This window comes from Dreissena polymorpha, chromosome 14 (assembly GCF_020536995.1).
Source record: "Dreissena polymorpha isolate Duluth1 chromosome 14, UMN_Dpol_1.0, whole genome shotgun sequence".
NCBI lineage: Eukaryota > Metazoa > Mollusca > Bivalvia > Myida > Dreissenidae > Dreissena > Dreissena polymorpha.
This window is the reverse complement of record NC_068368.1, coordinates 10,707,738-10,733,954: the sequence shown is the minus strand read 5'-3', so window position 1 is coordinate 10,733,954 and position 26,217 is coordinate 10,707,738. Positions and strand designations below refer to the sequence as shown.

Here is a 26,217-nt window from a genome sequence, read left to right as displayed (position 1 = left end):
TTAAAATTAAATAGTTATATTGAAATAATCTGAAACAAGGCATAGCACTAAAAATAAAATACAAATTATTGAAACATTTAAAAAAGTAACTATTTTATAATTAATAGACTTTTGTTGAAACCTTGATGCCAATTTTGAACAATGTCCACACTTTTAAGATTAAGAAAATTAAACATATTATTTATTGACATATTTGCAAAATGTGACTTGTTTTCCTATTACTTAATTTACCATGTATTACAGGCAACCGTGTATAAAATGCGTCAATTTTTTTAATGGAGGAAAAATGTATAAAATGTCTTCTAATTAAGAAAACTGGCAAATAAGACTTTAAATCTGTCGCCATGCATTTTACTATTTATGCACTATCAGTTGCTCATGTGAATAGTGTTGTATCAATGAACAACGTGCACCAACTGTTTTGATTGAAATTTAAGGGCATAAAACTGCGAGTAATACATGTTAAAGTACGGTCATGTAATATCAACATTGCACTAGAAGAAAATGTTTCACGTTAATAAAAGGTCAATACAAGTTTACATGTTCATACACATAAAATCACACAAGAAATACAAATAAAGCATTAAATCATTAAATGCTAGCTCAAAAAGCAACACACAAACAAAACATGCGCTATTCATTTTGTCTGCAAGCATTATAAAACAACCAGTATTATACTTCTCACCAACCTAGTGAAATTCACTTGTCAAATAAAACTACACTTTTTGGTAACATTGAGATAACTTGTATTAAAAGCCCTTTTTTGTCTTATTAATAGTATTAGAAAAAAGACTGTTGCACAAATATGCTGAAATAATCTAAATACTACAAGAGCACAGCATAACAGGTGCCACGCTCGGCTGTGAAAGCTTGTCAGTATTTTTTTTTTTTTTTTTAGAGGTCACAGTGACCTTGATCTTTGACTTAGTGACCCAAAATGGATGTGGCGTGTAGAACTCATCAAGGTGCATCTACATATGAAGTTTCAAAGTTGTAGGTGGAAGCACTTTGATTTTAGAGCCTATGTTAAAGTTTGATATTAGAGGTCACGGTGACCTTGACCTTTGACCTAGTGACCCAAAATATGGGTGTGGCATGTAGAACTCATCAAGGTGCATCTACATATGAAGTTTCAAAGTTGTAGGTGGAAGCACTTTGATTTTAGAGCCAATGTTAAGGTTTTAGCATGACGCCTACGGCGGACGTCAGACGGCGGACGACAAGCAGGCTATGACAATAGCTTGGGTTTTCTCCGAAAACAGCCGAGCTAAAAATCAACTATTCTTACTTAACTACATCAAGCTCTGAAAGATAAAGACAATATAGAAAACTCTTTTGAAAACAAGCGCTGCAGAAATTTGCAAAAAATAATGTGTCAAAGCAAATGCACTTTCCTTTAAATCTTCACTTATAGATATAAAAAAACATGGTTAAAGCAAAAGCTTGACAATCTATAGTGATGCAAAAATAAGCAAGAAACCGTCGGAGACAGGTGATGCTCCCAAAAGTTTTTTTTGGTCACAATATTGCACTATATATTCAGATAAAAGGAAACGTCTAGTAGTTGGGGGGACAAGTATTGCACTATATGTACAGTTTATAGAAAATTTCAAAGGGCCATAACTCTGTGAAAAATCATCCGACCAGAACCGGCTGATAATATGCACATCTCCTCTTGGTAGTGAAGCTTCCCATAAAGTTTAATTGAATTCCGGTCATTAATTGCTGAGAAATAGCCCGGACAAAAATTGTGCACGGACAGACAGACACGGACAGACGAAGCGGCGTCTATAATTATGCTCCCCCCAAAAAATTTTGGGGGAGCATAATAAAACAATTCGTCTAGCTTATGAACTAAACTCTCTTAAACTTGAACAACAACACTTGATCTGCATGTTCATTGAGATGCAATTATATTCCAAACGATAGTCTTGGTAAAAGTGTCTTGCAGGCAGAATGCATATCTTGCAATCGGGTGTTGATTTGGTTGGGGCCTTTATTACAAATGGAGACACAAGGGACGGGACTATGTTTATGAAGGTGGGCTTTTAACCATGCAAGGAGGAAATACATTATATGGAGGGATTGACAGGATGAACTTATTTTGAAGCAGTCAATTTTAAGGGAGGGGCTGTTATTAAGAAATAAACGTTTACAGAAATCTGTTCATCTTTTACAATGCATTCTTATAAGACAAGTTCATTATTTCAAAGTAAGAATTTTACAGAAACAATTTTGTTTACTATTTCGAATAATTAACAGTGACGAATTAGAACTGAGTTGAAAATAAAAATGATAAGAAAAATTGATAAGCTAACAATAAGGATAAATATGCTATTACACAAATATCAGGTTTTATTAGTAATATAGCCATGTATTAAAAAATAATAATTAAAAATCGTAAAATAACCACCAATGTAAGATTTCCAAGTTTTTAAGCTTGTAAATTAAAGCTAAGCAGTGGAAGCAACTAACTGAACAAATTTTAGCCAGCAAACTGCTCAAACAAAGGGCAACAACTCTTCATACCAAGGTCTGGGGAATATCATGTTCCATTTCCAAGTACTGCTCCTGCTCCTATGACAACATTTATTTGAACGTATTTTGAAAACATAAGATAATTACTTAACTTTAAATGACTGATAAAATCATATTGAAATATAATCAAAATAAAATTAATATGACCCTTCCAGGGGCGTAGATATTCTCAAAACATTGGGGAGGCGGTCCAGTTTCTGTACTGGGAAGATAAAGGGGTTTGTTTGAGACAGTTGTCCTCTCCCGTGGTTCCAAACTTTTTTTACAATTAAAATTTTGGGGGGAACTTTCGTGTTGATATAAATGCTCGATTTTTGTCTCACTCTCAGTTTGTCATGAAATCAGTTTGTCCGATGTCGCAGACGACAACCCAGAAATCTCAACAGTTATTTTTGTCTTTCCAAAATCTCGTGCTAATTAAAACATAAAAAATAAAGTAAATGTTAATGCATTTTAATGTCGGAGTTTAACAAGTGATATGAGAAATAATAACATTAACATTACATTCACAAAACTAATATTTTATTACTGATGGAAATGTTTAACACCTGAAATGGGAAGACTGTAATAAATAAGAAATAAAGTATTGTTCTGTTCACACAACAACCAATACAATACCAAAAATATTTTCAATGAAATTATATTTTTCACGTGTATATTTACTCAAAATTGTTTTAAGTGGCAGTTACCTTTGAATTAAAACGATCAATTAAAATTAAAAGAATAGCCTGTCCTTAATCAAAACACTGACAGTGCAATCACGGAAAAGAACAATAAAACAATTAACGCAATGACATTTACCCGGGCCCCTGGTTTATGACACCTAACAAGGGATATTGACACATCACTATTGGCAACCTCGGAGCAGACGGAGAGGGGACACATGGCTTCTGCACTGACTGTGCGTGATTACAAAAATACTGGTTTTGGGGCGGCGATTTTTGGGTATTTTACTTTACGTTTTATTTATACAAAGACGACTAGCCGAAATATTGGGGAGGCGGCTGCCTCCCCTGCCTCCCCATTACCAATGCCCCTGCCTTTAGAGGTGATTTTAAATCACATTTTATTGAACTGCACCAACCTATGAATACATCTTAGAATTTATTTACAATTAATTAACAGATCCTGTAAAGACTATCATGCTAGTAGAGTTATATAACAAGACACATATCTGGAAGCAAATAAAAATGTGTCAATGCCTACCTCTTCTTTCTCAGGAATTTCGTAGGTTTCTTCTTGCTAAAATCATAAAACATAAAATATTGTAAAAATCAGGCAAAGGTGTTTTACAAGACAATTTGGTTTTAGTGAGAGTCAACAGACTACACTTTAACCAACTGAAGACTGAATCAATTTATTCTCTAACTTGCTGTATTTATTCTCTAACTTGCTTTATTTATTCTCTAACTCGATTTATTTATTCTCTTACTTGCTGTATTTATTCTTTAACTTGCTGTTTTTATTCTCTAACTTGCTTTATTTATTCTCTAACTTGCTTTATTTATTCTCTAACTTGCTTTATTTATTCTCTAACTTGCTTTATTTATTCTCTAACTTGCTTTATTTATTCTCTAACTTGCTGTATTTATTCTTTTACTTGCTGTATTTATTCTCTAACTTGCTATATTTATTCTGTAACTTTCTGTATTTATTCTCTATCTTGCTGTTTTTTTAATCCTAAATCTTGATGTATTTATTCTTAAACTTGCTGTATTTATTCTCTAACTTGCTGTATTTATTCTGTAACCTTCTTCATTTATTCCCTATTTTGCTGTATTAATTCTAAATCTTGATGTATTATTCAAAATTTTTTAATGAATTAATTGTAAGATTCGCTGTATTAATTCTATGACTTGCCATATTTGTTTTTTAACATGCTGTCTTCATTCCATATCTTGCCCTGTATTTATTTTTTAACTTGCTGTATTTATTGCATATCTTTGTTTTTAGATGTTTTTATTCTATAACTTTCAGTAATTTATCTATAACATTCAATATTCATTCTTCAACTTACCATATTCATTCTTCAACTTATCATATTCATTCTATATCTTCCAGCATGAATTCTACAACTTTTGGTTATCTTTCTTTAATTTTTAGAATTAATTCTAAAACTTTAAGCATTGATTCTTTAAGTACCGTTTTTATTCTAAAGCTTTCGGCAGCCATTTATTATCTTCAATACATGATAAATCTGACTGGATTCAAGATACAAAGTTCATGACTCTAACGAATAAAAAACAAGATATGTGTTTGTCAGAAACACTATGTCCCCTTCTGCGCCACTTTGAAGCTATATATTTTACCTTTGACCTTGAAGGATGACCTTGACCTTTCACCACTCAAAATGTGCAGCTCCATGAGATACACATGCATGCCAAATATGAAGCTGCTATCTTCAATATTGCAAAAGTTATGGCAAAATGTTAAAGTTGGGGCAAACAAACACACCAACAGACAGGGAAAAAACAATATGTCCCCCACTATAGTGGGTGGGGGACATAAAAATTCTTTGGTGTACATCCCATAGGCATTTTGTGAATGCCCACAAAAAGCAATTCTTACAAATGTGGTATTTTTCAAAAGGCAATTTTTACAAATGTTTGATTTAAAAAAAGCAATGCTTACAAATACTGGATTAAAAACAAGCAAATTTGTTGAATTTATATCCCCCGCCATTTTACTCTTGGACACAAAAGGTTTCTGGACAGATGGAAAACGCCAACATGCATCATCCTCTTATCCATATATATACTCATACCAAGTTTCAATGAAATCTGTCAACGCACTTCCAAGATATGGCCCCGGACACACAAAAAAAGCAATTTTTCAAGATACAAAGGGCAATAACTCCGTTATTATCTGATGGTGTACGATGCCATTTGGCGTGCATCATCCTCTTATCCATATATATACCCATACCAAGTTTCTATGAAATCCGCCAAAGCACTTCCAAGATATGGCTCCGGACACAAAAGTGCCGGACGGATGGACAGACGGACGGACGGTCGGACGGACAGAAGGACGGACAACGCCAAAAAAAAAAATATTCCTCAGCCTATGGCGGGGGATAAAAAGCAATTCTTACAAGTGGTGGTTTAAATAAAGCAATTTTTACAAATAGTTGATTTTTCAAAAAAGCAATTCTTACAAATAGTGGATTTTTTAAAATAAGCAATTCTTACAAATGGTGGATTTTTCATTGCATCAGGTTCCTCATATGTTTCTTGCTCAATCTGTAAAAAGATATTCAGCATTCAATAATAAAAAAAAAAACGATGAACAAACAAGTATAAATGGCATAAATCTGAGGCGCAAATATTTTTGACATGATTATAAATATTAACAGACAGTTTTAATTCTAAGGATATATAATTCACAACCATCAAATCACTCAAAATTTATCTAAATAAAAAAAACATAAAAATAAATTCCAAAATCGCTCCTTGTAAATGAAAAAGACAACAATCAATCTTTTGGTAACTTTATGTAAATTTCAAATATACCAGGGTACTACGAAGGTGCAAAACAAAAGTCTCCAATTTACATGAATTGAAATAGGGATGCCCTTTTTGAAAAGCTTACCAAAGGTGGACGCGCCCTGGTGTTGGTAACTGGGGGTGGTGGTGGCCTTGAACTGTTGCTAATCAGAGGTGGGGGCCCCATTGAACTGTTGTTAGGTGATGGTAGGGGTGCCTTTGAAGTGTTACTTGGTGAAGGTGGGGGTGCCCTTGATCTGGTGCTAACTGGGGATGGGGGAGCCCTTGAAGTGTTGCTAACCAGAAGTTGTGGCGCCCTTGAAGGGTTGTTACCAAGGGATGTGGGCCCCACTCTCTTGGGCGGTTCAACCACGTCCGGTTCTTCATAGTCTTCCTAAAATAGACACAATATAAAATACAGTCCAACCCCTACTTCCGGTCACCCCTTATCGCCGATCGCCCCGTGTAGGCGGCCAGTCTGTGCCGCGACCGTCTATAAACACTAAATAATGCACCCCTCTTAAGCGATAACACCGTTTCTCCGGCCAGCAGCCAGCAATTTTGCATCCCAAATGTTAAATTTCCCCCATATGAGTGGTCACGCGCGAGTAAGTCAGTCATGCACATTGGCAAAATTACCCTGAAGCAACAACGAAAAAATCGATACGCACTTCCAATGTGGTTTAGGCTCTGTAGTACTGAAGCGTGATGTGTGATAAAAATTTTGACCGCCAGTTTGCAAATTGCAATTAAGTAGCGGCGGATTATCGGGTTATCGGATTATAAGCAATATGCGACCGTTTGATCTTTTTGTTGACGCACGTGCGAATATCACCTATTATTACTGGAAAAGAGATTCTTAATTTATTATTTGTAGCTGTTGAATCATACTATTTCAAGCACACATTTATGACAATTATCGGCTCATTAAAAGTTAAAAAGAACAACAAAACTTTTAACTGATATCAACTGATCTACATGTTCTCTGTGCTTCAAAGTGTTTATCCAAAAATCAATACACGCACGCTTTCCATGGGTATGGCGTGACATTGTACATTGGTGCAAAATTTTTCCCGCTCTTTTGTCGGGACAAAGGAAATACATGAGGACTTTTTTATGCTAGAATTTGTAAACGTCCCGTCAACATAAAACAATCCGGAGTGTGTTTCGGATTACAAATTATTATTCTCATTTGGGAATTAAACAAAACATTTATATTTGTTTTATATTAACAATGATTTCAATATTAATTTTGATAAAACCCTTTACGCCGCGAAAAAATGTTTTTATAATATTATGCATGAAAAGCACGATTACCAGGAGGATTACACCCAGTTGCTATTATCAGTCTCTTAAGTAACTGGCCACGATTTTATCGTGGAGGAGATCACTGTCAGGACCAATTCGTGCGGTAGGTATTACAAAGCCATAAAACTGCAATAAACCAATTAAATTATCGATTGATAGTGACACGGGAGTTATTCATGCATAACTGATGCACAACTGTTCCCATCTTAAGTGCATTGGGGCCATACAACGCGCATTGTGTTAACAATGAATCATGAGAATGATTCTTTTTCATTGACTTGATTTTGATGATGATGATGATATTGATGATGATTAGAAAGATGAATAGAATATTTTTTTGAATGAAAATTTTGTTTTATAGCTGATTTTAGAAAGGAAGAAATAACATAATTTTAAGTCTATACATTGTTTAGTACATGTACACATATTCCTTGTTTTTTATACAAAAATTGAACAGTTGGCCATGCACTCATCAACTCCAGACTCCCTATGACCCAACCCCCATTTAAGAGGCCACCCCGCTTAAGCAGCCAATTTGGCCGTTTCCCTTGACTGGCTGCTTAAGAGGGGTTGGACTGTATAATGATTGATATCTCACACATCTGATAAATAAAATATTATTTAAAGACTGAATATTAAAAATCTTCTTTTGCTCATCAAATTATTTATTCACCAAGCATCAACACCTTTATCTCTTCCATTTCCTAAAAACAGTCGCCCCCCCCTTTTGTAACAATATTTTGCTCCAAGCTTCCATATATCTTGAAGATTTTCAGGTTAATTTCAATATTAACCTAGTTGAGTACAAGTATTTGCAGGTAATGTTCAATGTAAATTTTAAAGTATACCTGATTGAGTCGAAGTATTTGAATGTATATTTCAATGTAAACCTAGTTGAGTACATGTTTAGTTAACATGCTTTTCCCAAATAAGTGTCACCTCTTCTAGATTTAAGCCAACATTTCAAGTTTTTTTGTAATTTTTTTCTTAATTGAGTCGAAGAGCTTGGGGAGAATAGAGTAAGATCAAATGGATATTTATTGGTCACTACATGTAATAAAAACATGTGTATGTTTTTAAAGACGGGATTTTGTTTTTCAAACTGAAGGAATTTGTATGTGTCAAGGAAAAAACTTGCTCTTTTAAAACATGCAAGTTTTAAGTAGTGGAAAAAAACAACAGAATTTATTTCCTGATAAAAGTTTCTGTTGTTTCAATGCCTGCTATATTGTATACAACAACAGGTTGATTTGTGCCATGTGGATGCAGTAGAAAGTAATCCGCACACAATGTTGTCATATTTCAGTTCTCAGATGCTGTAAGCAGTAGAGATATTTCTTTCATGTGCATAGAACTTATATATAATCTATCTTAAACCTCATTTTTGAAAATTTTCTGTAAAAGCATTGATTACTTGATAGTTTAATATCTTTTACAGATTGTCCATATTTCTTTGTATGGTAATAACTTAACAACCTATCCACCTATCTTTCAATAGATTCTGATTGTTACAACACTAGATCACAAAAAATGTGTAGTATTTTGTTCATGAGTTCTGCTTTATGCATTCATGTTTTCATTTTCTGTCTGTATAGATATCAATGGGCATACTATAAAACATAATACGTTACAGTAGTGGGAAAACACACAAAATACCGGTAATGGCATTTTAACAAAGTATTAATGCGACAGGGTTGCAATCAGCTTTTATGCTGTTAACATATATGGGGAATGAACTATATACAATTTGGTCATTTTAAGTATATAATTTAGGTTAATATGCTATTAAATAGAAGAAAATAGCCAGCATATATTTCAAGGGTTATATAAGGCAGCAAATTATATAATAAAACAGGCCTGTTACACATATATATAGATATACTTATACATAGTTCCATAAAATAAATTATAATAATATAGATTCTAACAAATAACATAAAGATACACATACATATATTGATAATTATGCTTATTATATTAGAAAATATTTTTAACAAGAGCACCGCATAACGAGTGCCACACTCGGCAACGGGTGCAGTTTTTAAAAAGAAAAACCGCTGGAGACGGGTGATGCTCCCCAAAGTTTTTTTTGGTCACAATATTGCACTATATATTTAGATAAAAGGAAACGTCTTGAGGGGCATAACTTTGGACAAAATAATACGATGGATGGTTTAGCCACTTAAAAATTTCAAAGGCCATAACTCTCTAAATAAATCATCTAACCAGAACCCACAAATAACATGCGCATCTCCTCAAGGTAGTTAAGCTTCCCATAAAGCTTCATTGAATTCCAGTCAGTAGTTGGGGGGACAAGAATTGCATTATATGTACAGTTTATAGAAAATTTCAAAGGGCCATAACTCTGAAAAATCATCCGACCATATCCGGCTGATAATATGCACATCTCCTGTTGGTAGTGAAGCTTCCCATAAAGTTTCATTGAATTACTGTCATTAATTGCTGAGAAATAGCCCGGACAAAAATTTTGCACGGACGTACACACGGACGGATAGACAAAGCGGCGACTATATGCTCCCCCCAAAAATTTTGGGGGAGAATAATAAATGAAAGCTTATCAGAATTTTTCTTTTTTTCTTAGAGGTCACAGTGACCTTGACCTTTGACCTAGTGACCCCAAAATGGGTGTGGCGTGTGGAACTTATCAATATCCATCTACATATGAAGTTTCAGAGTTGTAGGTGGAAGCTCCGCAAACGCCAAGCTAAATATTATACACATTTGCTATATTAGACCCTTTAACAATTGCACAAACAAACATGCAATAGAACCCGCGGAACACGACAATCAGTTGGTCGTATTTGTGTTCTGAACAACATTCAATTTGGATTTTCAGATCAACAGGGATTCTTTAACAAAAAGAGATAACTTTATAGCTGCATTTTTTTTACATAGTCTCATTTGGCTTAGGAATTTATACACTGATGGTCGCTATAGTAAAAGTAATAAGCAAGTTTGAAACTCTTGAAAGAAATGGAACAAGTTGGAATTAAAATTCGTCCACACTCTGGGGAAACGGGACTTAATTCATTTGCGTAAAGTTTTCCCAGATTAGGCTGTGCAGCCAACATAGGCTTATCAGGGATGACAATTTCCTGTTAATGGTATTTGTGGTTGAAAGCTAATCCTAGTTAAAGCCGAAAGTGATGTCCCTGATTAGCTAGTGTTGACATGCATTTAACCTTGTTTTCCCAGATCTCATACTATCAATACCAAGGCATCACTTGTGGTCTCCTCGTACGTCTCTTCCTCTTGGGCCGGTACAGAAGGCTTTTTATGTACATCTCCGCCCCTGGGAGGAGGGAGTGTGGCTCTTGGCGGAGGGGCTGTGCTCCTGGTGGGGGGTAGGGGTGGGAGATCCTCTAGGGGCTCCAGATAGTCTGGCGTATCATCTTGCTGCAACAAACAGTGAAGAATAATTAAACACCCGGAAATCACTAAAGTCTTAACCCTTTCCCACTAAGAAGCAAAGTGAATTTGAAAAATTGCATCATGCAAAACCAACAAAGGGCAATACCTCTTAGTTAAAAAAAGTGCAGGGTTATTGTTCTTGAGCATATCACTTCTTCCCATTGATTTCTACCAATGAAGTTTCATGTTGATTTTTTTTATAGTTTCTGAGATATAGCCCTGAAAAGTTCCATCATACAAACACAACAAAGGGCAATAACTCCTATTAATGAAAATGAAGGGTTATGTTTTTCATGCATTGCACTTCTCCTCATTAATATCAATATACTCGTGAAGTTTCATGTTGAAGTTGTGCATGGTATCTGAGATTTAGCCCTGAAAAGTTACATCATACAAAAAACTTACAAATGTCAATAATTATTATTAAAAAGTGTAGGGTTAAGGTTCTTGTACATGGCACTTCTCCTAGTTGATATCTATACAACTATGAAGTTTTATGTTGATATCTTGTACAGTTTCTGGGATATAGCCCTACATTTTTTTGTGACAGACAGACTGACGGACAGACAACGCAGTTCTATATCCCTCTGCCTTTGGCAAGGGATCACAACCAAATCACTGCATGAAAAAAACTGTGTCTTCTTGATCATAAATTTATGGTGATGGCATGTTCCGATTTTCAATTCCATTGCATAAGAAATGTGGAAAAATTTGACTAAGTTCAAGGGCAAATAACTCAGGAAAACATGGATCAATGAGCAGGAAAAAAAGCATGTCAAATATTTCCACTTCATGCTGAGTATGTCAAGTACTATGGATGGAGAGTGAGACTTCAACACAAAACCTTGCTTACCACTGATATTCAACTGAGTTGTTTGGCAAGAGAGGGTGGTTTAGGCTAACCATGGATAGTAGACTCGGTACATTGGCAAGAGAGGGTGGTTAAGGCTTACCATGGACAGTCGACTCGGTAGTTTGGCAAGGGACGGTGGTTTAGGCTTGTCCTGAATATTGACCTTGGTGTAAGGGGGCGGGGCAGCCTTGCCTTTGGCCCTGGGAGGGGGTGGGGCTTGTGGCTTGCTGTCTGGGTCTTCATAGTTCTGTAAGGAATATCAACATCATAATCATCATTAAAAATATCAACATAATCATCATCACCATTAGAAATATCACAATTGTCATCATAATCAACAACATTAGAAATATTAACATTGTCATTATCATCATTAGAAGTATCAACATTGTCATAATTATCATCACCATTAGAAGTATTAACAATGTTATCATCAGCATCATCATCATCATTAGAACTATCAACTATCTCATCATCATCAGCATCATCATCATCACCACTAGAAGTATCAACAATGTCATCATCAGCATCATCATCACCATTAGAACTATCAACAATGCCATCATCAGCATCATCATCACCATTAGAAGTATCAACAATGTCATCATCAGCTTTATCATCACAATTAGAAGTATCAACAATGTCATAATCAGCATCATCATCACCATTAGAAGTATCAACAATGTCATCATCTGCTTTATCATCACCATTAGAAGTATCAACACTGTCATCATCAGCTTTATCATCACCATTAGAACTATCAACATGCCATCATCAGCATCATCATCACCATAAGAAGTATCAACAATGTCATCATAATAATCATCATCACCATTAGAACTATCAACAATGTCATCATCAGCTTTATCATCACCATTAGAAGTATCAACAATGTCATCATCTGCTTTATCATCACCATTAGACGTATCAACAATGTCATCATCTGCTTTATCATCACCATTAGACGTATCAACAATGTCATCATCAGCATCTTCATCACCATTAGAAGTATTAACAATTTCATCATCATTATCAGAACCATCAATACAACCATCATCATTATCATCAAAACCATTAGGAGCAGGAGCAGTAAAGCAGTTCCCAGAACTCAAACTAAGTCAGATAAGCAGTTCCCAGAACTCAAACTAAGTCAGATCCAGGCATACCTCCTCCTCCTCCTGGGGCAGCGCAGGCAGGCTACGCTTGCCAATAGGTGGCGCTCTCTGTGGTGCGGGACTAGGGATGGGAGGACCGCTGGGCTTATCATCAGGGTCTTCGTACAACTCCTGGGTACAGTAATTATATTAGCCATGTCCTGGGAAAACTTGGCTTAATGCATGTGCGTAAAGCCCAGTTTTCCCAGCGCAACACTCATATGGTATTAACCTTTAATTCTCACTGAACACAGTTCATTCCACACTCAGACAGCGTTCTTAAAGTATTTAAAAAACAACACTAAGATCATTTTTTAAAGTTCAAAACAAGTTACCAACTTCCGGCTCCACAAATGCTTAATAACCCTTCCCCACAAAGAAGCATAGAGAAAATGGCTATATGCAACAAGTATAAAACCAGAACAGCCTGAAAGAAGTTTGCAGGCTATTAAAAGCTTTGTGCTGTTAGTTCCTCATTAGTTTCATAGGGTTGAAAATGAAGGCAGTAAAACTTGAATCCAGTAAAGGCGTCAAAGTGCTTATCTGAGTGGTAAGGGGTTCAAAGCTACAAACAAGAAACCTACCTCAGCCATCGGTTCCTCTTTGTGTATCGGGGCCGGTACTCGCTTTTGATTGGTCCTCGTGGTAGGGGGGAGCGAGTTGATTTGAGGAGGCTTGGACCCGCTTTCGTCTGGATCCGTATACACTTCGTCTGCCTGTGATATAAAACAGTGGTATGAATGCATACATGCCAGACGTCCCGATCTCGGCGGGACAGTTCCGCTTTTGGGCCCTTTGTCCCGGCGTCCCGATATGAGACGATTTGTCCCGACATTCATTAAAAAACGATGTAAGGTCTATAGGTTCCCAATAAAATTCGCTATTCAAGCTCTATTTCGCTAACACTTACCACCGCTAATCCCTTAATTGCTCCCAATTAACAATCCGATTCTACTTCTCGTGTGTACCAGTGTTGTTTATGACACCTTATCAGCGATTTATCGGCTGATTATTGATTTTATCAGGCATTCACACCATGGTGGTCTTCAAGATAGTGGTCGCTTATTGCTATCGATAGTTGTATTATAATGAAATAAATGTTCAATGTGTTTGTTTTTGTCTTTGTTTGAAACTGTTTACAAAACAATTGTTTTGTAAAATTAACTCTACGTCATTAATGAGTCTTTACATTCAATGTTTAGTTCCAAAATAGCGGGATAATCCGAATGTGCAATATACCAAAATCGCAACAAACAGTCCAATAAGTGTCACCCATCATGTCTAGTGTAATTGGGTGTAATTGTAATAAAAACAACGAGGTGCTATGCATGACAGTTTGACCCTACTCCAATTAAGTTGTTGGCAGTTAAAATGAACACAAAGACGGTTTGCTCCCACCACCTCGGTATAAACCTACCTCGGAAATGTGTACGGCCGCGCATTCCGTGTCAAGATGATGTAACTGTTCGGTAGATAGTTTACTGTAACCCGTACTTTCAGTGTACTAGATAACCTCCCCTGCGTTAATGTTTGCCATTGAGAGTAATATATTATGAGTATTGTTGTCGTAATGTTCCAGATTTTGTACTCTAAAAAGATGAATATTATCTTCGTTGTTTGCTATTGTCTTATTTAATAAAACTGTTATTGTTATGTTTTAGATTTCATGCTTCATATCAGATGTTTTATGTATTAAATAAAAGTATCAATAGTTTTTGTTAGTACTATACTGACTACAGAAAATGTGGAATAATAGATCGTTTTAGGTGTCCTGCTTTTTGGTCAAATGTCCCGACAATTTTTTATGGAATGTCCCGCTTTGGACCTAAAAAATTATGGCATGTATGATGAATGAGATGTAAACCCATCGGTGAAATGTGTGAAATGTCTAGCAGCCTTAAATACGTTACATCAAACAGCATGAAATATTTGGTATTTATCAGTGTGAAATATGTTAGATAAAACTTTCTGTTGAAAGCAAGTTTGTTTTTTCGGCATTTGAATCAAGTGCACATTTAATGAATATACGTACAGAAAATATACAGTTCCAATACCGCTGCACTTTATGCGCATAAATATATTTGGGTCGTGCTCTGTAAAAAGGGGATTAAATGAATGTGCATAAAAAGTCTCCCAAATAAGCCTGTGCAGTATGCACAGGCTAATCAGGGTCAACACTTTTTGCTTTTATGATATTTTCTGTTTAAAGAAAGTATCTTCTTAGCAAATTCCAGTTTAGGCGGAAAGTGCCGTCCCTGATTAGCATGTGCGGACTGCACAGGCTTATCTGGGATGTCACTTTATGCACATGATTTTAATCCCTTCTTCAGAGCACGGCTCATTTATTCTACCCAGGATACTTCTCACCTCTGGTGCCATGACTGGCTGTCTTGGAAGAGACGGGCTATCACGAAGCCCATTTTTTGTTGGCACTGTGCGATCTGAAACATCATCAGCATTATCAGCATCGCTAGTAGAAGAAGCAGTAGTGGTAGTCAGATTAAAATCATCATCATGATTATCATCATTTTCAGCATTATTATCTTCACAATAGAAAAATCTTCAACATCAATGGTATTATAAGAGAGCATAATAACAATAATAATAACCATAGTAATAATAAAAGCAATAATTATTTACATTTTATTCAAACTCAAAATCTTACCAATATATGTTTCAACATACATAGAACTCTATAGTTAAATTTATAAGTTTAAACTGAACAAAAATTTATTAATTCAGTAAAAACAGCTTAAAAAACTGAACAAGAACACATACATGTTAAATAAATAAGTTTTAACTAAACAAGAACACTAATTAACAAGCTAAATAAATATATTTAAACTGAATTAAAACTCTTGCAAGCTAAATAAATAGGTTAAAACTGAACTACAACATTTACAAGCTTAACAAAAAAGTGTAACCTCAACAAGAATACTTATGAGCTAAATTAATAAATAAAAACTGAACTAAACCACTTTTAAGCGAAAGAAATAAGTTTAAACATAACTTGGACGGTGACAGCTAACTAAAATATGTATAAACTGCACTAGGATACATGCAAGCTAAATAAGTTAATAAACTGAACTACAACACTAACAAGCTGAATTAATAAGGCTGAACTAGAACATTATAGACAATCTATATAAATAATTACAAGCTAAATAAATATGTTTCAACTGAACTAGAACATTTACAAGCTAAATAAATAAGTTTAAACTGAACTAGAACATGTTCAAGCTAAATATATAAGTTTAAACTGAACTTGAAAACTTTAAAGCTTATTATATAAGTTTCAAAGGAGCTAGAACACTTTATACAAGCTAAATAAATAATTTAAACTGATCAACTACAACACTTACAAGCTTAATTTATAAATAAGTTTAAACTGAACTAGAACACTTTTAAGCTTACAAATATGTTTAAACTGCACTAGAACACTTACATGTACAAGCTAAATAAATAATATAAACTGATCGACTAGAACACTTTCAAGTACAAGCTTAATAAATAATATAAACTGATCGACTAGAACACTTACATGTACAAGCTAAATAAATAATATAAACTGATCAACTAGAACACTTACAAGCTAAATAAATAAGTTTAAACTGAACTTGAGCACTTACTAGGCCTAGGTGGAGCCATTGGGGAGGGCGGGACTGATTCATCTGAAGTAAATAACAGTCTGTCTCAGAAACTTTATAGAGTTAACCTCATTCTGGGAAAATGATGATTAATCTATGCGCTTAAAGAATCTTCCCAGATAAACCTTGCAGTCAGCACAGGTTAATCTCAAGGATGACACTTTCCGCCAAAACTGGCTTTTTGTAAAGAAAAGAATTGAAATAAAAAATTCAGTAAAAGTGTAGATTGTTGCCCTGATTAGTCTTGTGGCTGCACAGGCTAATCTGGGATGACACTTTTTGTACTTACATGAGGCTCAATTTTCCCAGAATGAAGCTTAAATAAAGACAATTATTATAATTTTCATAAAGAAACAGAGTTGTTCATTGGTTTAAAAAAAAAAGATAATGATGTTATTTGTCCTTTTGAAAGTACAGTTATTTTTCAATTTACAAAAAGCTATTAAAACTTTTATGCACATTGGATCAGAACAAAAATGTTTTTAGTTTTTTCATGAGTAGCTCACCAATTGACAAATAATATAAATTCCTTTCAAACAACAGAACATATCACAAAAACAACAACTCAAAAACCTTTCAATGTTGAGAGACTTGGGACGTCCTCAAACACCACACTTCTTCTGTAGACCCTAGTCTTTTGATTGTCTTGTTTAACATATTTCCAAATCTCAGACTCCGTCTTTTTAATGGGAGCATACACAGGCTTCGTAAAAAACTTTTCGAGTCTATCCAACAGAAACATTGTGCTCTATGTGATCACGTTAATATTGATCACCGTCTTCGATCACTTGTCCTTACTTGTACTCAGTTGTTAACAATTGAACAATGAAAGTTTTAGTTTTACCACAGGACATTAATGGTCACTTTTTCAATGCTTTACTCTTGTTATCATTAATCATAATTACTTTCACTATATTTGTGTATATATATATGTCCGATTCACTGATGTTTCATAACGTACATAAATAAAAATTATGGCTAAAACATCATTAATATTCCGCTTATATCCTACCACGTCAAGATTAATTTTGTTACTTATTTCCCTTCAAATATGAATATCACTTATTTCTTGGCAAGCAATGATTGTTCTTTTTCTAAAAGTATTTAATCACACACATAACAACATCACTGAAATGGAAATCAAAAACATGTATTCCATCATTCAACCATAATTTTGGCCACAATGCCTTAATGACACTTTTACGAATTATTACACATCAAATTTTTAATCTTTAAGAGATGTACAAAAATGTCATTTAAGACATTCTCATGCTAAAATGTCAACAGTTAATCCAGGACCCAGAATTTTACAGGCCCTTTATTCTAATTATAGCATGTCAAATCAATTTATGCAACTCATTAGGGTGTGAAAACCTTTGTAAGACACACAAGAAAGGTGTGAAATACTCTGTGTACACAGCATCAGTTTGATGTATTTTTGGACAAATCTAGTGGCACAAGCTGTTATGAAAAATATTCCATCTTTTCATTGCACTTGATTAGTGTAATCAAGGCATCAAATGCCCTAAATCTATAAAATGTTTATACTAATCAAATGATGCCTTATATCCTAGATTTAAACAAACATAATTTTAACAAGAAATATCTTTAAAAAAGATATACGGCGTTGATTGTGGTTGGAGTTTATGGAAGGTAAAGATTTAAATGAATGAGATCAAGGATAGCTAATATCTTTTTCTGTGCAGTTTTTAGCTGCATCAAACGCAGTACGGGATGTTACGCGGAGTTTTCGCGGCTTATTTTACATTATTACATATTGCTGGTCATAAACCTATAGATACAAAACAGAAAACCAAAGTCAACCGGCCACACGCGAAGTCTCCGTAAATATGTATACGCGCGTTCTTCGAACAAACCTGTTTGAGTGGTTTATCGGGCATTGCTACGTGTATTTGATTCGATTATTAACAGTATCGAGAATCATCGCGCTCATACTTAATACATTAGTCAATATGCTGCAATAATACATTAGAAAATATGATGGAATAATTCTTGTTAATTAATTAAAATTAATATTTATCATGGTATTGTTGAAAACACATTAAGAATCTATTATTGACATGCCATAAAATAATATCGCTGGATATCTTCATTTCACATCTTTCTGGTGGTAAAGAAAATTCCAGTTCACCTAGTTCACGCTATAGCGTCTTTATTATATAACTATTATGTTACTGACCGCGAACTCCGAACAGCACATAAGGTCTGACCTGTATGTAAACTCTGACATTCAAACACACTAACCGCGAACTGACCCCTTATACCTCGCGGGTTGAAATGCAATGCATTAAAGTGAGGCATCGCTTCCACTGCTCTTTATACTTTTACATATAACATGTTGACAGGAATATGGAAGTCAGTACTAAATATGAGAACATGGCCTTTAAGTACACAACGTTCTGGCGCTGAAAATCCTCTGAAAATAAAAGGTGCACGCACAAACTGTATTGATGTCGAGATTGAGTGTAAAACTGCTCTATCTATTAAGCCTTTTTATTAGAGATAAAACTGTTTCATGCTGAACACGCAGTAAAACAGTGTTACAAAGACGCGGACATGTTTCCAATGTTCTAGTGGTATTATCAAATCAGCCAATGCAGTCAATGAAGTGTATTCATCTGTACTTGGCCGCGGGAAGTTTTATTTGAATTCTATTGGACGCTAACAAAGGTCAGGCTAAGGTGAAAAGCTGGCGTATACAGCTAACGCCGAAAAAAGCCTTATATGTGCTATCGCACAATCGCATGCCCATGTTAAGAACACACACAAATTTCAATGATAAAAACCTGTTTTTACCTGTGGATAACTTTCGCTTATCACTACGCCTGTAAACAATCATTTTCTTTTTTGGTTTTTCTTCCTTTAACATGTTGTCCAGCTTAAAAGGCGAATATAGTTTGGAGAATGATTTCTGTGAACTTCTGGCAATATCACATAATATTTCCATTTCAAACAGTGTATAATTGCTCTGTCTTTAACCCAGCTGTTGCCAGGGGCATTCAGTATTTGCAATAAACAATTATAAATGAATCCTTTCAAATACATTAGAGTCACAGATTCTGAAATGCATCTTAATATTGTACACACATTAGGTATTAAGTATATAAACACATATAAAGAATGGTATGCATATTATAAATTAATTTCATTTAAAATTTCAAATATTATTTACTCAATACACTTATTTGTTTGTTTTAATTAATTTTATTTTGTTAAATTAAAGTTATATTTCAAACACTTTTTTTTCAAGATCCCTAAAAATCTCACAATTAATATATAATAATTTTATTCCACTGCAAAATCATAGAATAACAATCTTATTGTTCTTCTTCTACATTTATTTGGGAAAAATTCAGAGAACGTTAATTTTTTATCATGTTTATTTGATGAAGTAAATTTAGGATTTATTTCAAGGACTGAACTAAATTTATAAAGCAAATATGAAAACATAAAGGACGGTTCTTTAAGTGTTTGTTTCAATTTGTTGGAGAGTTTTACAGCCACCTTATTTCATACTAACAGTTAAATGCATACGAGTCCGGTTGTAATACATGGCAGTGATCTATACATGCTAGCTCTGAAGTCTAGCTAATGGTAAAGTCCAGCTAATTGTAAAGTCTAGCAGATGATAAGTTAATCTAATGGTAAAGTCTAACTTATGGTAATGTCTAGCTAATCTTTAAGTCTAGCTAATAGTGAAGTCTAACTTATGGTAAAGTCTAGCTAATGGTTAAGTCTAGCTAATGGTAAAATCTAACTTGAGGTAAAGTCTAGCTAATGTTTAAGTCTAGCTAATGTTAAAGTCAAGCTTATGGTGAACTCTAACTTATGGTAAAGTCGTGCTAATGGTTAAGTCCAGCTAATGGTACAGTCTAACTTATGGTAAAGTCTAACTAATGGTTAAGTCTAGCTAATGGTAAAGTCTAACTTATGGTCAATTCTAGCTTATGAAAAAGTCTAGCTAATGTAAAAGTCAAGCTTATGGTGAAGTTTAACTTATGGTAAAGTCTAGCTAATGGTTAAGTCCATCTAATGGTACAGTCTAACTTATGGTAGAGTACAGTTAATGGTAAAGTCAAGCTTATGGTAAAGTCTACCACATGGTAAAACCTAGCCAATGTTAAACTGTAGCTGTAACTGTAAAGTCTTGCTGATGGTCTAGTCTTGTAACCTTATAGTAAAGTCTACCTAATTTTAAACTCTAGCTGATGGTAAACTTACACTGATGGTAAAGTCTAGCTAATGGTAAAATCTAGCTAATGTTAAACTCTAGCTGATGGTCAAGTCTAGCTGATGGTTAGAAGTATTGTTGATTGTAAAGTTTAGCAGATGGTAGTCTAAATGATGGTTAAATCTAGCTTATGGTAAAATCTAAATGATTGCAAAGTCTAAATGATGGTAAAGTCTTAATGATGGTAAAGTCTAGATTATCATGGGTTAAGTCTAGGTGATGGTAAAGGCTAAATGATGGTAAAGTCTTAATGATGGTTAAGTATAGATTATTGTGGTTAAGTCTAGGTAATGGTTAAGTCTAAATGATTGTAAAGTCTAGCTGATGGTAAAGTCTAGCTGATGGTAACGTCTTGCTAATAGTAATAATTATCTCCTGTTTTCTGGAGACTCTTAATTATTCTTATATTAAGAATGCAAATTTGTACAAGAAGCAGGCATTTTCCTGTCTTGTGTATCTATGAGTCTGCTAAATGGAGCCATTCCAAAAATTGAAAAAAATCCCAATTAAACAAAATAATCATAATTTGGGGTGGGGAAATGAGTGTCCAATTATTTTAAAATCTCAATTGTATTTCAATTACAGCTATTAAAGTAAGCAACTATAATTTATATATGATTTTCTTCATATAATTAAATCTATATTTAAGAGTTATATTAAATTAGTTTTTCTCCAAATCAGTTGACTTATTGCAGTGGACTTTTTATATGGAATAATTCCTAATCCCACACTTGAATTTTCGCCAAAATGGCTAGAAAAAAGCCTTGGAACTTTTAAGTCCAATATACCAAGAAAACATGCAAAAACACTGTTTTTTAATTAATATAAATGTTGAAAATACATCTTGTTAGTCTGCTCATACCATAAAATATCCAGAAAATGTGTGAGATACTGTCAAAGTTAATTGCTGCCCAAAGCAATATATTAATATTAATGCAATATGCAAGATATATATCATCATTACACTAAATCAGTTGTCAGTCACCATTATGAAATATATGTGTCACTGTCACATCTATGAAATATGCGAAAGAAGAAAGTAATAATTACGTCAATGAAATATTAATCACCGTTGTAGCAATTCATAACATAACTGAGCAAAACAAATGACAGCCTAATGCAAAACTTATCATACCAAGAACAAAACTAAGAACAGCCTAAGAGCAAAACTAACCCTAACACTTATACCTACTCGCATTTTTCTTGGCAAATTCAGCTAATCTAGAAGTTATAAATCAACGAGGTTAGTAATCAACGAGGTAAACAATCAATGACATTAACAATCTTAGAGGTTAAAAATCTAAGAGGTTAAGAAGTACTTAAAACGCACATAGACTTACACCTGCAGTAGCTGACGACAATTGTATTTGAATAAATTATTTAATCATTTCTTTGTTTTTCTTTTTTTTTTGGGATGGGGGGGGGCTAGATACTTTTGGCTTGGAGTGAGGGGATGTTATAGCCATTTTAAATAAATATAAGTTTTATAAAGACATATGAAACATTCAATACATCCTTGATCAAACATGTTTTGTATGAGTTTTATGACTAGTCTCAACAATGTTATCAGATGTAATTACTTACAGTTACAACCATTTCTCCATGGATAAGCATGTAAGGGGCTTTTTAGGAATGGGTGAATTACAAATACATGTAGAATTAATTTTTTCTTCCCTATTTGATTAATTTTTTGATAATAAGTTTTAAGATAAAAACCTAAATAAATATTATAATTATTAAAGTGGAGGATTATAATATTGACATCAGATGTCATCTAAAACATTTATATTAATTGTCCTTCATGATTGTGCTACATAACCCTTGCCCATTTAGAAGCAAAGAGAAAATGGCAAACAGCATAAAACCAGAACAGCCTGCAAGTGTTTATAATAATTAAAATTAGAATAGAAAATTCATATAAATTATATTTAAATATTTGTTAGATGTAATTTAATTAACAGTAGGATATAATAATCATAATTTACTTCTTTCTAAAATTTTGTTTATATTTTCTTTATAAATTGAGAAAAATTATGCTTTCAGAATGGGTCTGTTTAACAGACCCGCAGATACATCAGGAAAAGACCTGGCAGTGCCTATATAACGTCGCTGTCATTCTCAAACCTCGTAGCTCCAAAATTTTCATTTTTTCCTGTCTTCCGAATATATGAAGTCCTGCGCGTGTTTTGTGCTATATCTCGTAGCTCTACGTCAATCAGAGCCCTTAAAAAAGCCACGTGACAAAATGTTGAAGAATGATTGTTGGCTTTTTTTCTGGCAAAAAGTCCTAGCGACGTCATTTCACCTTTAGGTACATCATTTTGTTTGGACAAATTTGACAAAAACGTTTTTATATTTGCAGCTACGAGGTTTCCTATTAGGACGAATTGTCGTTCCTCATTAAATGACAAAACTGTGGTGACAAAATATCTTAGCTACCCTTTCTGAATATCAGTATGACTTATCAGTATGACGTACGCGTCTACGGCTTATACCGTATTTTGCAGCTTCATTTGTTTGGTATTTTTACAGAATTTCAATTTCTAAAACATCGTCATAAAAAAAAGTCGTTTTTTTCTCTCTCCTGAAAAGTTGGCATTTTGTAGCTACGAGGTTTAAGAACGACAGCGACGATAAAATACATTTTTGAGTGTATTGATACACCTCACATATTCTTGTTTAGTCCATTATTAGATTAGACAGGTAGAAGATTGAATTTGTTATGAACACTTTTAATACTAATGAAAGCTGGAAATGTTATGACAGTGTGAGTCAATTAACAAATACATTTAATTAAAACTTTTTGCATTGTAACTGTTCACAGACATTATGATATGCATGTAACCACAGGAGTTTGAAATTCTATCAATATAGCTAATCTAATGGCTAAATCAAAAATCAAAAAAAAAAAAAAAAAAAAAAAAAAAATAAAAAAAATAAATAAATAAAGACTTTATACTATATAGGGGTATATTTTTTGATTTAGCCATTAGATTAGCTATATTGATAGAATTTCAAACTCCTGTGATGTAACATGTTCTAATTTAATACAGTAGGCACTTTTGGTAATAAATAAAATATTATTGCCTTTAAGCCAAATATTTTATAAAAGTTAATTATTTTTGCATGTAAATATACTAACATTGATGTTTAAGCAATCAATAAATATAACTTAGTAAGTCACATATAAATTTAACTCAAATATATGCCATGGAATTTGTTATATAGTTGCAAGTTGTTAAAATTGCACGATCTTTATAATGTTATTTAACCAGTAACTTAAACCCACATAATTATACTATGTAAAATACTTAATTTGCAGTAAAGAGAATTGATAAAATACAGTAATATATTTTGTCTTATAGATTAATTACAATACCCAATTTAAATCACAAAAACATTGAACTAAAATTCACGTAAAATCTGAATACACTTTTTAGTATAAACCTATTTATTTTATAATATTTATATTACACTTCACTAAACTTTTTTCAGAATTCCAGAAATCCTTCACATTTATTCACAAGTAAATAAGTTTGATTTTAACTCACACAACACAATTTCATCACAGAACTAGAGAACATTTAACACATTGCTTTCAACCCCCATGCAATTGCAGAATTCCCTCTGAAAAAGGAAAGTTTCACGTTCAAGTGACAAATTACGTTGACTAATACACCACCACGCAACAATAACAGCTACAACAACAACAACAACCAGTAAATCTGTCAAGAGACCCCAGTAAAGTTAACAAACATTTCAAGGCATCTTCATACAGTACAAGCTGACTGTGGGACATGCTATTCAGTGTGTGGTAACCACAGGTCATCAATCAACAAGTTTTTGGTCAATGACATCATCAATCTTTCGGTTAGAAACCACTAAATGTCTTGATCATGTTTTTCTATAATGAATTCATCACATGACAATGATATATAACTTTTTATACATACTTTCTATAACACAAACAAACATCAAAGAGACTTTTTAAAGATATAATGCATATTGTCTGCAAATAAATTTGTTTTGTTGGAAATTTCATTTATAAATAAATGTCCAATCCCTCTTAAGCAGCCAGTCAAGGGAAATGGCCAAATTGGCTGCTTAAGTGGGGTGGCCTCTTAAGTGGGGGTTGGGTCATAGGGAGTCTAGTGTTGATGAGTGCATGGCCAACTGTTCAATTTTTGTATAAACAAAATGGTAAATATGTGTACATGTACTAAACAATGTATAGACTTAAAATAATTTTAATTCTTCCTTTCTAAGATCAGCTATAAAACTTGATTTTCATTCAAACAAATATTCTATTCATCTTTCTTTTAAATCATCATCATCATCATCATCATCATCATCATCATCATCATCATCATCACCATCATCACCATCATCATCATCATCATCATCATCATCATCATCATCATCATCATCAAGTAAATGAAAACTAGAGCTTTGTCACAGACATGACGAATACCCCCACATGCCACATTGACACAGAATATTTAGCATGTTGTCTTCACAAAAAACAGTGGACACCATGCTCAATGTTTGAAACGCACTTAGTGACCCCGTGACCTAGTTTTTGACCCGGCGTGGCCCATGTTCCAACTTGGCCTTAAGATAATCTAGATAAAACTTCTGACCAAGTTTGGTGAAGATCGGATAAAAACTACTTGAATTAGAGAGCGGACACCATGCTGAATGTTAAAAAACGCATTAAGTGACCCCGTGACCTAGTTTTTGGCCCGGCATGGCCCATGTTCAAAGTTGATCTAGAGATCATCTGAATAAAACTTCTGACCAGGTTTGGTGAAGGATGGATGAAAAGTACTTGAATAAGAGAGCGGACAACATGCTGAATGTTTAAAACGCACTAAGAGACACCGTGACCTAGTTTTTGACCAGGCAAGGCCCATGTTCAAACTTGGCCTTGACATCATCTAGATACAACTTCTGACCAAGTTTGGTGAAGATCGGATGAAAACTACTTGAATTAGAGAGCGGACACGGACCGACCGACCAACCTACAGATCGACTGACCGACAGACAGACAACTTCACTCCTATATACCCCCCTAAACTTCGTTTGAGGGGGTATAAAGAATAATTCTCATTATCATGTTTTCCTTGTCAGTTACCGAGTTACGGTAACTCGCACCATTCTGCTCGCCGTTGTTTTAACTGTAACTATGTTCATAATGGGGGAAATTAAACATTTGGGATGCAAAATTGCTGGCTGGTGGTCGGAGAAACGTTGTTACCGCTTATAAGGGGTGCATTATATAATGTTTATCGACGGTCGCAGCACAGACCGGCCGCCTACATGGGGTGACCGCCAATGAGGGGTGACTGGTAGTAGGGGTTGGACTGTAATTACATTTATTTTTATACATTCCTTCCTTTTGACAATCCCCTTCCTTTCTTTCTCCTTCATTGATGAGTTTATTCATTCCTTCAGTTCTTAATCATTCATGTTTTATTTTACTGAATTATACATTAATGCATTTATGTTTGTATTGCTTTTAATTTATTTGAGCCAGTGCCCTGGTTGAACA

The 26,217-nt window shown here is 34.1% G+C and overlaps 1 protein-coding gene across 1 annotated transcript in view; it reads right to left on the bottom strand.

Moving 5' to 3' along the window:
• LOC127857708 (uncharacterized) overlaps positions 1-26,217 on the bottom strand; it is a 91,385-nt gene that overhangs the window by 10,914 nt on the left and 54,254 nt on the right. The window contains exons 7-16 of the mRNA XM_052394342.1: positions 16,397-16,438; positions 15,135-15,208; positions 13,352-13,483; positions 12,780-12,899; positions 11,714-11,860; positions 10,563-10,745; positions 6,127-6,414; positions 5,727-5,777; positions 3,745-3,780; positions 2,530-2,577 (exon numbers count right to left, since the gene is read on the bottom strand). Of these exons, the coding sequence (XP_052250302.1) occupies positions 2,530-2,577; positions 3,745-3,780; positions 5,727-5,777; positions 6,127-6,414; positions 10,563-10,745; positions 11,714-11,860; positions 12,780-12,899; positions 13,352-13,483; positions 15,135-15,208; positions 16,397-16,438 (1,121 nt within the window). The remainder of the gene's footprint in view (positions 1-2,529; positions 2,578-3,744; positions 3,781-5,726; positions 5,778-6,126; positions 6,415-10,562; positions 10,746-11,713; positions 11,861-12,779; positions 12,900-13,351; positions 13,484-15,134; positions 15,209-16,396; positions 16,439-26,217) is intronic.